The sequence below is a fragment of the Phoenix dactylifera genome, chromosome 8, assembly GCF_051530095.1.
Source record: "Phoenix dactylifera cultivar Ajwa chromosome 8, Ajwa_hap1_PhDact_Kaust_v1.1, whole genome shotgun sequence".
Taxonomy (NCBI): domain Eukaryota; kingdom Viridiplantae; phylum Streptophyta; class Magnoliopsida; order Arecales; family Arecaceae; genus Phoenix; species Phoenix dactylifera.
Genome location: NC_143197.1, coordinates 3,179,396 through 3,194,740, shown reverse-complemented (window position 1 = coordinate 3,194,740; position 15,345 = coordinate 3,179,396). Strand labels below are relative to the sequence as shown.

Here is a 15,345-nt window from a genome sequence, read left to right as displayed (position 1 = left end):
GCTGGCCTGAAGGACAACCCACTTCTGCCAATCCGAGCCATCCACCTTAATCTAAAAAACTGCAGGAGTTTCCTACTGATACTAGTCATCTATCATCTGACCGCTGCTGTCCTCAAGGCTTCTAATTCTATTTTTTTATTATCTAATAATCATCGATCGGTAAAAGAATCTAATATTTTGATTTCTCATTCTTTGGCTTTATAAGCCTCACCCCAGCTAACAAGGCAACAAAATCCATTCACTTTAGCAACTCCTTTCCGGAGGAATTTAGGTAGATGTACTATTGTCTTCATCACCCAAGCTGGCAGCTTAAAAGTTGACATGTAATAACGGAGACTAGAAAGGGCAGCATCCTCAAAAAGGATTCTTCCTCCAATTGAAAGGTGCTTCCATCAAATCAGCTACTTTATCGCTGAACCCTGCAAGAAGAGGTAGCCAGTCCGCTTGCTTGAGACTAGTCAGAGAGAGGCAGTCCTAAATAGTTGATGGGAAAATAATCTTCCGATACAATTAAACATGATAGCAAACATATTGCCATCTGTATTTTCTTTGTCCAAATCAACAGCAAAACTTTTAGCAAAGTTATTTCTTAGACCTGAAGCTATCTCGAAAGCGTAGAGCATAAACTTCAGAACAGCCACCTGGTCTGCATTGGCTTGATAGAAAATACTACTATCATCGCAGCTTGCAGATTGCAAAAGCTTACCTCCTAGTTGAGGTCCCCTAAAACACATATACTAATTTTCTTTTTCTCTTTAGGTTGAGAATTCTGCTCAACTATCTTAATCCATTTAATCCATAAACAGGGGAATCCTTTACGAGCCTCTTGAATAGGAAGCTCCAATCAAGATGATCGAAAACCTTTTCGAAGTCCAGCTTATAAAGGTGTTTCTTCTTGCAGTGATAAATTATTTCCTATGCATAAAGAAAGCTATCCAATATACACCTGCCTTTGGTGAAAGCCTTTCGCGCAGGATCAAGAAGATCAAGGAATAGAGAGGCAAGTCTATTAGAAAGCACCTTGGAAATGGTTTGAACCAAGTTATGAAATATGCTGTTCGAAGAAGTTGCATCTCTCTCTCTCTCATCGAAGTTAAGCAGACTCAATCTGAAGTTGGAATAATAATATATTATCAAATTGAAATCTAAGCCACTCCCCTGAGGCTAGGTTATTTTAGTAGCTTGTCGCGTCACCATATATTTTTCAACTTCACATGCTTGTTGCAGCTGCGACATAATACCTATCCGGTGGCATCTCAAATCATCAACAACTCCGTAGATCCTCTTAGACTCAAGTTGCAAAAATTTTCTATAGTTTTTTAAATGGCAGGTCTCCGTAGGCCGAGAGAACCTAGTCTAGGTTTCTTTTTTTTATAATTCACCATTATGATACTGTATTTTTGTTCCATTGGTAGGGTTTAGGGGCAGTAGAAATCATAAAATACTTTGGAGGCTCCTGGTTAATGCATATAAAAAAAAAATCTCAAACCCAATATTATTGGCTTGATAAGCTCATTATACATCATAGCAACATTAGAAACTTCCTACCCCTAGTGCTTTTTTTATTTTTTTTATCCACCAAGATTAGAGTTGCAGAAAACATGCGTATCCAACAACTATGTCTCCTTTATTAATGTAGCAATGGTACCATCATCACCTCGTACGTGGCTTCTGGGGACAAAAAAAAGAAAAAAAAGAAGAAAAGTAGGCCCCGCTTCGGTCGGTGGTATTTGTTTCACTTAGGAGCGCGACGGCGAGATGGTCCTGGTTGTCGGGCATCGTACCGTTCGATCTCCAATCATGCAACCGGTTCGGGTTGATCTCCCGCGCAAAAGAATGATCGATCTCCTTTCGCAACGTCGACCGTTGCACGTATCTCAAATCACTCCGAACTCCTCCAATCATGCGTCTGCACGGATCTCGAAGCGACCATCGCGCGATCTTACGATATATTCGCACGGAGGAGGGCGAATCCTTCTTTCGCGCGAAAGATACAGCCCCCGTCCATCGTACACCCGTCCACCCACCCGCCCTATTACGCACGCATCACACGTGGCCGTATTTCGAGCATCATCGCGGATGCTTCGTGGTAGGCCCGACATCAGCATCTCTCCCACCCTACACGCGAAAGGCCAACGGGGACACCAATGAGTATTACCGGGTCTACCACAGATTTTCCTTTGAATTTTTCCATTTCAATCTTCCACGTATGCAAGAGAAATAAAGAGAGAGACGTAGCCAAAGATTTACATGTATGAATTCTTACTATTGCGATACCAATGATATATATATATATATATATAGATGAGAATACAAGAGATGAGGAAGATCAAAGATAACATTAGATGGCCTTGAGCGATTCTACTTGGGATTTTCCACGAGGTCCCTTCTTCCTGATGTAGAGGCGGTACTCGTCGAAGGTCATCGGTTGGTAGAGTGCAGGGCGATCAGGTGTCACCAGTATTGGGGCTGGTCCTATGGACAGATCGCTTTTTGGGTTGTAGAAGAAGGCAAAAGATATCCGCTCCGAATCCGAATTCACCACCACTCTATGCTCCACGCTTCTATACGTCGCGTTGCTCAGCACCTGCCACAAATTAGAAACAAATATTGTTTCATCATATCTTATGGATATCCATTGTAAGCTTGTATGTAATGAGTAATGATATAATATGATTTCTTTGGAGTTTAAAAATAAGCACAGTGTGTCGACATAAAGTATTCATGCGATAATAATGTCATGTGGAATTTTAAGTGGTATCTATTTTAAGATCTGACTCTCCAGTATTATATAGAATTTTGGCTAAGGTGGTAGCGCATCCGACATCAATGGTGACTCAAAAGACCAATTAATTAGTGATTTTCTTGGTAATTTTTAATGAGAATTAGAGGAGCCATGATGCGGTGGTGTCGCAGCAGGATGGGAGGCGTGGCATGTGGGGACTCAGGGAGGGCTTGGACCAAAAGAATGAGCACGTGGGATTGAAATTGGACAAGAAATACCCTTTGCTCTCTAAAATATTGACCGTTGGGAAATATGTGACATGATTCCTCTATCCATTGCTGAACTTTATCCTTTTATAAGAGGCGGCTATACTTTTCTAAATTTTCACTGATCATGCCTGCCTCAGCAATATTGAGACCATAGCCTGCTCATGAATAATCAGCAGGTTTTGATTGAAGACATGATCTAGGATGATCACTAGATTTCAAGTAAACTACCTTGCCGCTGCAGGTGGAATTGGTATGGGTGCAAGAGTAAGCGGAAAGCCAAAAGATTTTAATTTGTCCTTGCGCCATCTAATTGAAATAAATATATATATATATATAGATATAGATATATATATATTATAGATCAGATAATTTTTAAAGCTCTATGACGAGATACCATTCTATAAGAATGTGATGTGCCAATAGATTAGGATCAAATTTTATTATTTGGACTTTGAAACAGGCCAATCAAAAAAAAAAAAATCTTTCCAAAAATAATTTGATCGGGCATCTCTTAATTGAGAAAGAAAAAAATAAAGTGACTAAAAATAAAGTTGATATAGAAACCGATATCTACATCTCGTAAAAATTTAGCTTTTTATGTTTATATTCATTTATCATATATATATATATATATATATATATATATATATATATATATATATATATATATATATATATATATATATATATATATATATATATATATATATATATATATATATATATATATATAACATCTTTTAACTAAACGAAAAATTCAGCTTGAATTATATAAATTTAGATCTTTCTAATATAAATAGAGATTTTGTAATTTAGTTTTATTATATATTAATAAAAAAATCTAGATCATGCACTTGTTAATTTTTCTATTTTTTATATTTTTTTTAAAAAATACATTCAACTTTGGTCGATTAGCAAATTTTCTATCTTTCTCTTCAAAGGCATCCAGGAGCTTCTGCAATAGAAAATGACCTTCAGATTAAGGATAAGACAAGAGTGTTGAAGGCTAAATAAAAGTAGACTTACAATTCCTCCACGAGGGTCACGAAAAGAACGTCCAAAGACGTGTACGAGCACAGAACCATCCAAGCGGCCGTAAAACAGGAAAATGCTAAATTAATTCAAAAAGGTACTCTTAAAAGTCATTCCAATGTGGCGTATTCTGCTTGCTCCCTTGGAATTGACATGCTAAATTGTGCAACATGATTGCCACAATTACAGGTTTTATCCTTGTGTGCTAGCTAAATGATACACCACACATATTTATTTCCAGATATTTTGATCATCTTAGTATAAAAAAATAATAATGATTCAGCCGAGCGCCACAACCCTCATCTCTTTTTTGAGTGGATGAAATCCTAGCTGAGCGTTACGTCCTTTTCTCCCAAATGAATAGAATCTAAAATCTCTGCCGAGCTAGCACCATCTATATCGTGATATCGAACCTCTTTCGAACATCTTCCACCTAAAAAAAAAAAAAAAAAAAAAAGAAGAAGAAAAGAAGAAGAAAGGGAGAGAGGAAGGCGGAGCACTTAGGGTTTCATTGGCTCGAGTGCGGAGGTGAATTGTTTGGCCCAATCTGGTTTTATTTTGTTTTAAAGCATTATGTTTAGGCGGCTAAAATGTCCAGGTGGTGAAAATTAATTAGCCTACAACTGAGCTGGTTTTCCAGCTGCCCTGCGGGTGACTTTTCCGGCGTTTTTTGGGAGCTTGCGGAGGCATTGTCCTGGAGAGGGCAAAGAAAAAGAGGCTCGAGGCTCATGGACGGTCACGGTCGAGCAGACAAGGCACTGGTCCGAGGTGGCCTCTTTCTATTTGCCCTCGCAATGGGACCACTCCTTGGTATATATAGACCACTCAATGCAGCTGGTCACGCAAAGAACTAGCAGGGAAGGATGGAGACCGGCTTCTCGATCGGAACCTTGCAGCTAGGCGACAGCAGATAGTTTGTCTCCACTGAGCCACCAGCACGTGTCGCGGTGAACGAGTGCAGAGGGAGAGGAGGGAGGGAAAGAGAGGAACCTGAATTTGATCGCCGACGTTGATGATAAAGGCGTCGGCAATCGGCCGAACGGTGACCCAGCCATCGCCTCGACGAACCTGAAGGCCCTTGACGCGGTCGTCGGCCAGGAGCACGGTTATGCCGCCGGGATCCGAATGCGAGGAAAGGCCGAGCGTGAGGTCCGGCTGGGGGCACTTGGGGTAGAAATTGACCCTCATACAAACACCGACGTCGTCCCCGCCGAACGCCTTCTGCAGGAAATTCTCGTCCAGTCCCAGGCCTGACGACAGCACCTTCATCACTCTTTCGCACAGCTTTATCAATTCTTGGCTGTACTCGTCGGTGATCTCCCTGCTGATCCAAAATAACCGCGGGTACGTTTAGATATGCGAAGAAATACGAATTCGATCCAATTATTTCTGCTTTCTCTGTTATCCTAACGAATTGTCGATGTGGCTCCCATCTTAACTTGGAAACAAAGGAAGAATTAATGATCCAAGCTTGTTGTTATGTACCTCAAGGGAGGAGGGAGGGCAGGCCATTTGTCATGGCTTTTTAGGGAGGGGGGGAGGACGTGGAGGAAGTAGTAGTCGCCCCAGTCAAGAATGGCGCCCTTCTCGATCCCGAGCCGGCTGCCGTAGCCCTCGTAGGTCTTCGGGGAATTGGCATACGCCTGCTTCACCTCCATGGGTAAATGGAAGAACCCCCGCCACACTTCCCTCATCCTTCTCATCAGCGCTAGGTCCACGCCATGATTCACCACCTGGAAGAATCCCCAGTCCCGGCACGCGTCGGATACGGCCTGAACGACGGCCGCGCAGTCGGCGGTGCCACCGCTGGCGAGCGAAGCGAGGTCGATGACCGGGATGCCGAGGTTGGCGCATGGGGCCGAAGAAGGACGGTCGGAGGGCGGCTTTATGTACCTGTCGGGGATCGCGGTGGCGCCGCTGTCCGAAAGGGACTGGACGCGGACGATTGGTTCGGGCCAGTCTTGGAGGCAATCCATGCATCACAATATCTCACCTCCTGATCCAATCGCCGAGACCGGATTCTATGAGACGAGTACAAAAGGCCTGTACGACGACGATGGTATGGCACGACTCTTCCCGGCAAACCATGTTATGCTCACTCTCATATATAAAGAGATAAAAGGAGACGGATGAGGAGGAGGAAGAAGAACACTTGAGAAAGCCAGAGAGGGGAATGGTGGAAGCAGTAAAAGGAGTGGGAAAAGAGCTAGGTGGATAAGAGCTGGAGGAGGGTGGAAGAGGGAAAGGGTTGTGAATGGTTTTGATGGACGAAAGGGACGTAGACGCAAACGTGATATCAATGGGAGATAGCCGGGCGGTGATCGCCTCCCTTTCAATAACAAAAGATGCCAAGGGAGGATAACAAATGGAAGGCTTTATTTTTGTTTTGTTTGGATTTTTATTTTAACTAGAGAGAAGCTGGGCCTTTGTCCCTATAATGCTGCGACGTCGACAGGGCCGACAAGCACGAGCCCGAGAAAATTAAAACAGACGCGACTCGAAGGATACGAACAGACAAACCGTGTGGTTACGCAAGACGTGGTATTATGGCTGCTTCTCGTTAAGTCTTTCTCCATTCTCCCTGTAGCTAGCGTGAATAGCAAGTGGACGCGGGGAGAGACGGACAGCACAGGGGCTGTATCTTTCGCGCGAATCCACCGTTATATGGCGCAATCATCGCATTGAGATCCGTATAATCGGATGTATGAAAGAGTTTATAATGCTTTGAGATCGCGATCTAATGATCAACGCGTATGTGCAGCCTAAATGTGGAGTGGCAGGAGTCAAAATGCGGCACGGATCAAGAACGTTCTGCCGACATCGTTGTCTTTGGAACTGTTCATCCTCTCCATGAGGTGTTTTTTTTTTTTTTTTTTAGAGATTGATGATTTATATAACTCTAGTGTGGACACATCAAAAAAAAAAAAAATCAAAAAACAATACATCCCAGGTTTCCTTTCTTCCACTCATAGGGTACCTCTAGAGTGATTGGCCATCCAATCCGCGACTCTGTTGGCCTCTCTATATATATGCTTGGCGTGGAACGCCACACCACCACTAACCACGGCTTGGATGTCTTAAAGTAGAGGATGACGCTCACACTTTTTGCTAGTGATTCTTCGGATTCAACCAATAATCGTGGCTGGGTCGCTCTCAAAAATAACTGCTCTATTCCGTCTTCACGGCCGGCCCACGAAAGTTATTAAGCATGTGAGATATTCGCTTGGGTATTTATTTTATTATTTTCATTGGTAGACCCATGACCAGCCCTTCTGGGTCTTTTGTGTCACATGTACTTTGTAATTTATGATTCTGGAAGGTCGACCAGATGCAGTGTGTTGAAGTTGGTTCGGCCAATGGGCTTAGAAAATAGGCTAGATTAGACATAAATGAGTAGCTAGGTTGCGACGGCATTAATTGCTGATTTGATTGAACCGGATGGGTTCCACATGTTCGAAATTGGAGTCATGGGGTTGGCTAGCTACTAGTTTATATTATTCTAGTCTGAAGGATCTTTGGTATTTTGTCAATTTTCCTGTAGCTAGAAAGATGTTGCTATTTTTCAACTGCGAATGCAAATAACATGCAGAGTTCGAGTTTACATTTTACTTTGATATGTATCTCATCTGCCCAATCTATATATGGCATCATATCTGAGCTTCTATTTTGATTATTACGATGTCATACAGCATGAAGCTTGGATAGACTTGCAAGGATAAAAATTAATGCATGGGAAGAAAATTTTTTGGAGTCCACATTGAAGCTAGCATCTATGTAACTCGATTATTGATTCCATTTGCAACAATAAACAGACTAGAATGGCATCCAAGATTTATATTCAGATAGCATTAGGTCCATACATCTCTAGTTTTTCATAGGATTCGGCTAAGAGTGGAATGGTGATTCTAAGTGCAATTTAAATGACCTTTCACATTTATAGATGCTTATCTTCTGATGACCAAATTAAAGTTAGTTTTATAGTTAAGATTATACATACTGTTACGGGGGGTTCCCCGAATTTAGTCCCACATCGGCTAATCAGCGGGAAGGTCTGTGCCATATAATGGGGGGCTCAATCACCCTTCCCTTAGGAGGCGCCTTTTGTGGGGCAAAACCGTGAGGCGCCGTGAGGAGGGCTCCGGGTACGCTCGACCCCCAAATCGGACCCAAAGCGGACAATACCTTCTGAGGGACACTCTTTCTTCCCCTGCTCGGCTGGTGTGTGGGCTCTGCTGGTGACGGGGTGCAAATCCCGCATCAGATGGCGCTAGAAGGAGGGCCTCGGCCCTCCGCTTATCCAGCAAAGGAGCCGACCCGGGCACAGGACCTCCCCGCTGGGGGGGCTGTGTTACGGGGGGTTCCCCGAATTTAGTCCCACATCGGCTAATCAGCGGGAAGGTCTGTGCCATATAATGGGGGGCTCAATCACCCTTCCCTTAGGAGGCGCCTTTTGTGGGGCAAAACCGTGAGGCGCCGTGAGGAGGGCTCCGGGTACGCTCGACCCCCAAATCGGACCCAAAGCGGACAATACCTTCTGAGGGACACTCTTTCTTCCCCTGCTCGGCTGGTGTGTGGGCTCTGCTGGTGACGGGGTGCAAATCCCGCATCACATACATACATACATACATACATATATATATATATATATATATATATATATATATATATATATATATATATATATATATATATATATATATATATATATATATATATATATATATATGTATGTATATATACCCACCTTTATAAATATCTAGAATTAGACATATGTTCTTGCGTACTTATAGATATTTATAACATCGTGAAGAAATGAGTTGTTGAAAATTAATGAGGAGAATGTTCTTAACTCAATAAGGACAGATCAAAAAGAAATAACTTATAAAGATATACATGCAAATAACAAACTTGAAAGAATATTTATATAATTTTAGATATTTACAAGGGTATATATATCTATATATATATATATATATATATATAATTAAATTCTAGTTAAACTAACATCATTGAGTGGACTGTGATAGATGTGCAATAAAAAATAATTTATAAATGTATCACACAAATAGTGAATTCATGATAGTATACATGTAATTTCAAATATTTATAAGGATATACATGTGAAAATCCTGGATTAGATGGAAAGCATCAAACACTATGGTGCAAAGCATGTCCTATCATGTGAATCGTGCTGTTCTGCATACTAAAATGATTCTTCAATGTATCATGATGGAAGCACACCGTTATTACCCTTTCTTGTATGCGGCCAGAAGAGTGTTAATAAAAAAAAAAGAAAAAAAAAACAGTCTTCGATCCTTTATTTGTTACAAAAGGAGACATATGGTTTCACTAAAATTGCTGCATCAATTGGATATAAACATTAATCCAATTATATGAGTTAGTGTTGTTTTTAGCCTTTAAACTAGTTCCTTCACACCTTGTGAAATGAAATGGGATAATTTGCCAGCTTTTGATTATCATTCAAAAAATAAAGAGTAAAGAAGCGGAAGAAGAAGCCCTACAAGGGATCCTACATTCCCTAGATTGGATTCTCCTTTAACATAGTACAATATAGCTTGCTATGCCTTTAGTCTTAGGGATGCAAATAATCGATATTATTGTTAATTAACTACGACAACATTATATTATTAAAATGCATGCAATGTAAGTTTTAAACTTTTAATAAAAGCAAATTTTAATAAATATAATAAGAAAATGTTTCATAATGCAACTCGCATCCCTATCTATATATAGTCACTCAACCTGACTTACTATCTTCTATCGTTTCTCAAATATTTTCTAAAAACAAATTAATGTGACATAATCCGCATGGTAAAATTTATGCTTGTGACATATGAGTATGTTTTTATTGAAACTCAATCTGATGTGAAGGAACCAAATAACGATTACATGCCAAATGCCATGACGTTCAATGGAAAGCGTGGCAAGCTGGCAGACAAGTCTTATCACACGATTTGACCAGCAATAGGAGACCTGAGCCACAAAAATCTTGACCATCTTGGCTTTCCTCCTAGCTTGCGAATTCTTTGCATCGTCGTGGAAGTTCTTGGCAACTTTTTGTCGTTCCCTTATGTTAGCCCGAGTCCATAGGCATGCAATCATCCTGGCTCTCCACGTAGCACAGATTAAAATATTTTATGGTTTTTCTCTCTTTTTTTGTACGAGACTCGGTAATTGAAAACCTATTCTTGTGAAGAACTACTTAACCACGTGGAAGCGAGATACCGACAAACTAAAATTAATAGTCGTTGGTAGAATATTTGGAGACTAGCCACTGATGCAGTGTTTCTTTTTAACACTTCCGCATTAAGCAATCATACAAAGAACTTATTGGTGGAGATCAACGTCAGTCTATAGAGATCACTCATCCATAACTGCATATAAAATCCCAAAACACACCACCACCACTCAAAAGCTTCAAGCTATATCCAATGATGCTTTCTCCACTTGGCTTTGTTTACACTTCAGAGTTGATTAAAATCCTAAGCTTTTTTGGTTAGATTTGCCCGAGGGATGCGTGATCGTGTTGTCCGCCGCCATTGGAGAAGGATTCTAAACCGCTGAATCCTTCTGTGGAATCCAATACCCAGTATTCGCATGCACTAATACTTGGCTGTTATCATTGCAGGAGATGAGGTTTTTATCATTTAAGTTTTCCTGCGTGGGGACAATCCAAAGTTGGCCCCCGCAAGAGCCTAAATGGGTGGCTCTTAGATAGCGTTCGGCCTATTCTGCACGCTGTGAAGGAAGGGATCGAAGTTTGCAAGATGTCCCAGAACGATCGTCTTGTTTACCCCCTCTCTCTCTCTCTCTCTCTCTTCCCCTCCCTCCCCACACACACCCAAAAGAGCCATGGATGGACCAGATAAAGAATTTAGATTGCAGGCATGCGATCATATATATGTACATTCTTAAAGGTGCCATTTTTCTTCGCTTGAGACTGACTCAAATAAATCTGATCAGAAGTCCAAAGAAGAACAGTGGAAAGCTATGCTTTACATCGATCACCGAGTTCTGATTCAAAGCAGTATCCATCTGGGAGGATCCGAGATCAGGTCCATGGAAAACATCCAACAGGACTAAGACCTTGGACGTCCACCTGGCTTCCCACCTATCCCAAAGTGAGATGCCGACTGATCCTGCCTTAGTCCCCAACCCCCACCAAATTGTCCAAGAACCTAAAGAAGGTGGGGGTGAGGGAGAGGAGCGGACACTGCAAAGAAGAAACACCCTTCCAACCACATGCCGCCGCAAGCTGGTTGACATCTGGGGCATCAGAAAGAATCCCATGCCCACAAACCCTTGCATCCATTGGCTTGGCCAGATGCATGAACCCTGCAACCATATATTATATGTATTTTATATTTTTGTATCCCTATATCACTTCAAAACAAAAGAAAGGGTCAACCCTAGCAAGCTTCCTTTCCATTATATTTCTCATCCCTCCTAGTAGGTGCATGTTCCCGTGTCCAGAGTCCTATCTGATAGGCATCTTATAATTGGCACATACATTATAGTGGCTCGAAAAAGTGCAGAAATGAGACGACGATGACGACAACGACGATGATAAATAGATAAGTTTAAACATATGATTGTGATATTAAAAAATTAAGTAAAATACAATCTTTCTAAATTTATATTTATTACACTTACATCCAACAGTTTGTAAAATCTACATTAATACCGATTAAATTAACAATATTAGTGAATCCAAAATTATCTTTGAGTTAAGATGAGGATACATACATTAAGTTAACGGTGTGACTAACGTTATGTTAAGTCATGAATTAAAATATTCGATAAAAAAATCACAACAGACTAGCGTAGGTTTTTTATACTATTGGATGCAAGTATAATTGATCTCTAATCTTAAAAAAATTTCTATAATTTATTTTTATAAAAACTAATTTTTTTGCTTAAAGAAAAAACAAATTAGTTCTATAGCAACTAATGAGCCACACGCAAGCGCACGTCATATGTATATATTATTATAATTCAAATTACTCCGAGCATTTCATCGTGGAGATCTTTTTCTCTTAGCTGTCCAGCCACAAGCAGTCATGCCCATCTGCGGCTACATGAAAGAGATGGCCTTGTCGTATGTGCCATGCATGTGCTTTGCCACATAGGGAAAATACGGGAATGGCCATATCTACTTTCTTCTTCAGACAACATAGCCCATGGAGATAATTATTTATTCTAATTGTAATAAAAACAGGTCTTATATTGCTCAATAAAAGATTAAACAGACAGAGGAGGCCAATCAATTAGATGATGATCTTGTGGTGCGTAATATAAAGCTCTATCAAGAATTGAATAAAATTGGAACAGGACAAGGAGGAAAAAAAAAAACATGTAGGTAGATATAGAGATCAAAATTTGATGGAAACTGAGAGAGAGAAAAATACTATGTTGGCTATGCGGCATTAGATATCAAAAGAAAAAGAAAATAAAGCAGTCATGCTGCCTCTTGGAGAGTTGCTTGCTAAGGAAATAAATTCACTCTTTTACAACAATAAAATGAAAGGTAAATATATCTATATTTTCATTAAAAAATATTACACAACTATATATTTCTAATGAATGATTGAAGTATTTAAATTCACGACAAAGAATGAAGTATTTTTTATCAGATTCCCACCCACTAATCAAATGTCAACTTGCTTAAATGCATCACATTTTTCACACATGCTTAAATGATCTAGTCTTGATATATTTAAATGGATTGAAAAGGATGGCGACAGGTTTTGGTCCAGACATTAATTAAAAAAAGATAAATATGATTATGAAATGTCTGATCAAGTTAATGTTCAATAAACATTGCTTACCTAACTGCAGCCTGGCTATTTAGTTGCACACCTACCTTATAAAGTTATAAAAGCTTTGGAGATATAGCGTCAATGGTGGTAAATACCTTTTGAGGCCTCTGGTTTAGGCCATGACGTTGTACTTGCATCCATTCATTATTTGGATGTCGAGGAGAAATTCGAGCAGGACTTAAACTCGAAATCCTGTCTTGGTGCGATTCTAACTTGTGCCACAAGCGAGTGGGAGCCTGGTGGGCCTTGGTTGATGTGTGATAAACAAAGACATAGATAGACCTCCTAGCCCAAGTGAAAGGGATCTATGCTTGCCTCCAGGATATTTTTGGGGCATGTGAGGTATTCAACTTCACCCAAAAACTATCCAGATTCTTCTGGATGATAACCCATATAGGATTAAGCATAGCTCGTAGTCAATCTAAATGAACCCATGCGGTGGTATTCCTCAGTTCACATATGATAGGCCAAATCTGTTTTAATACCATTTATAACAACTCAAAGACTCACCAAAAAGCTGGTTGGAAGATATTATGTGAATTTTTTAGTTTCTTAGGAGATATTGGTTTCGATATCTTAAAAGGAGGGACAAGACGGTAGAAAAGCTACACCTCACATTTCATTCATGAAATGAAATGAGGGACATAGAGCTACAAATAACTCTAAGAAGTACAGGGAGAGCAAATTTGGGAACTTACATAATGGAATTCTAGATTGGTTCCCGAGCACCCCTCAAACAGAGCACTGGCCTAGAACATTTTTAAGTCAACAACTACAGACAGAATGCACAGCTATACTAAAGAAAAGAAGATCAGATCCCAGCCACTGAAACTCCTAATTACTCTCAGCTGAAACCAAACTCAGATACTGAAATGCGTCCTGCTCTGTCTTCTCCGACGAACTAGGCTGCTTAAGATTTTTTCCCCAGCATGGCATCAGGCCATTCCTTGACATTGATAGCATGGAGAAGTTGTAGGAAGTCCTTCCTTCGGATGTAAAGATTGGGGAATAATAGATGCCCCGAAGTATTTTTCATCTATATTTCCCTACATCAAGTATAGGTACCCTATGGTCACGAGTGACTTTCCAACATCCTCCAAAATCTTCAAAGCTCGTTTAGTTTGCAGAAAGAATATGTCACGCCCCAAACCCAACACCCGAGCTTGGGCACATCACACAGCCGCACATCCCTAGAGCAGAGCCCTAGAGAATATGCTAGGCCTGAAATGAACACAATTCACACAATACCAACAATTATAATTAAATCAATCCACAAATATTAGATCATCAACAAGTTTAATTACAAATTTTTTGATATCCATCAGTATCATCAAAATAAAGAAATAGCTAACTAACTAATGATTAGCTGCATAAACTCCACGTCCCTTTCATTCGAAACTACGCCTCCCAGAGTCCGTCGAAGTCAGGGGGTAAGGAGACTCCTAACCGGGTAAGGAGTCTTCCTCCCTCCGCCCCTCACATACATCGCACGTTTAAGCTATTGGGCCTAGCCTCTTTGGGCCGGGCTACAAGCACAAAAAAAATTCTGGATTGTTATAGAATATTTTTTCATTGAAATATTTTTTTCTAAAAAGTTGATATTCGGGTATATGATGCCTGAAAAGGTGGTGTTGATATATTTTTTGTTGACTACGGAAATGTAGCATATTTCAGAATGATTCATGTTTGATTGAGTATCTATTTTTCTGAGAAGTAGAATATGTATTATGTCCTTAACCAAGAAAAAGATTTTGCATCACTCTATCTAAAAGCTAAGCACTTTTGAAAAAAAAATATTCTAATTTTCAGCACGTGAGAATTAAATTTTTCCATATCTCACATATATATATATATATATATATATATATATATATATATATATATATATATAAAATATAAAAATCTTATTTCTATAAATATATTCTTTTTTATTTTTTCAAAATACTATTAAATATGAAGCTTTTTTTTTTTCGTTGACCCCGTTGGAAGCCAGGGATTAATGGAGTACACGAGGTTGACCGTCGATATATGCCCGTGTACCAGGCTACTAGGTAGGGTGAAGCCTTTTTTTCGATGTCAAATATCCATGCATATCTTATCCTATCTTTGCTATTCCAAACATAGATCCCGATTTCTGACATCATGAAGAACTCGATCTGTCACTGACAAAGGAGGCACACCGTCGCTATGCTCGTCTCGAAAGGTCTCTTATATCAGGATTCAGGAGGGCAACAGGTCATCACTTCCAGTTTGCCAAACAAAAATAAAGGGGAAAAAAAAACAGAGAAAGCTTTTATATGGGAAGGGGGTCAATTCTATCTTATTTCCCAAGAACCATGCCGAGCGGACCGAGCCGGCTCACCATGAACCAAGCTTTCCGAACCGAAGACCCTGCATCATTCCTGACATTGCCATGACTAGTAAATGTGATTAGTAAGGGGGTCAATTCTCGATACAAGATGGGTATATATGTGTATAT

General features: G+C 40.1%; 1 protein-coding gene across 3 annotated transcripts; it reads right to left on the bottom strand.

Moving 5' to 3' along the window:
* Window positions 1–2,268: 2,268 nt before the first annotated feature.
* Window positions 2,269–6,336, bottom strand: LOC103709544 (jasmonate-induced oxygenase 1-like). Of its 3 annotated transcripts, none has more exons than XM_039124291.3 (3): window positions 5,512–6,324; window positions 5,017–5,350; window positions 2,269–2,587 (listed from the first exon to the last, which is right to left on the bottom strand). In XM_039124291.3, exons 1-3 carry the CDS (start codon window positions 6,000–6,002, stop codon window positions 2,342–2,344), a joined length of 1,071 nt encoding a protein of 356 aa, XP_038980219.3. In that variant the 5' UTR covers window positions 6,003–6,324; the 3' UTR covers window positions 2,269–2,341. The 3 variants fall into 3 exon arrangements, with proteins under 3 accessions (XP_038980219.3, XP_038980220.3, XP_088558517.2); XM_039124292.3 differs by having other exon boundaries at window positions 5,017–5,347; window positions 5,512–6,321; XM_088702391.2 differs by lacking the exon at window positions 2,269–2,587 and adding an exon at window positions 3,948–4,459 and having other exon boundaries at window positions 5,512–6,336.
* Window positions 6,337–15,345: the final 9,009 nt, after the last annotated feature.

Excerpts from the sequence above, each read along its gene's own strand:
- LOC103709544 (XM_039124291.3), bottom strand. The coding sequence starts at position 6,002 with ATGGATTGCCTCCAAGACTGGCCCGAACCAATCGTCCGCGTCCAGTCC. Across the intron at positions 5,351-5,511 it reads GCCCTCCCTCCTCCCTTGAG|CAGGGAGATCACCGACGAGT; the intron begins GTACATAACAAC and ends ATTTTGGATCAG. Across the intron at positions 2,588-5,016 it reads ACGTCGGCGATCAAATTCAG|GTGCTGAGCAACGCGACGTA; the intron begins GTTCCTCTCTTT and ends AATTTGTGGCAG.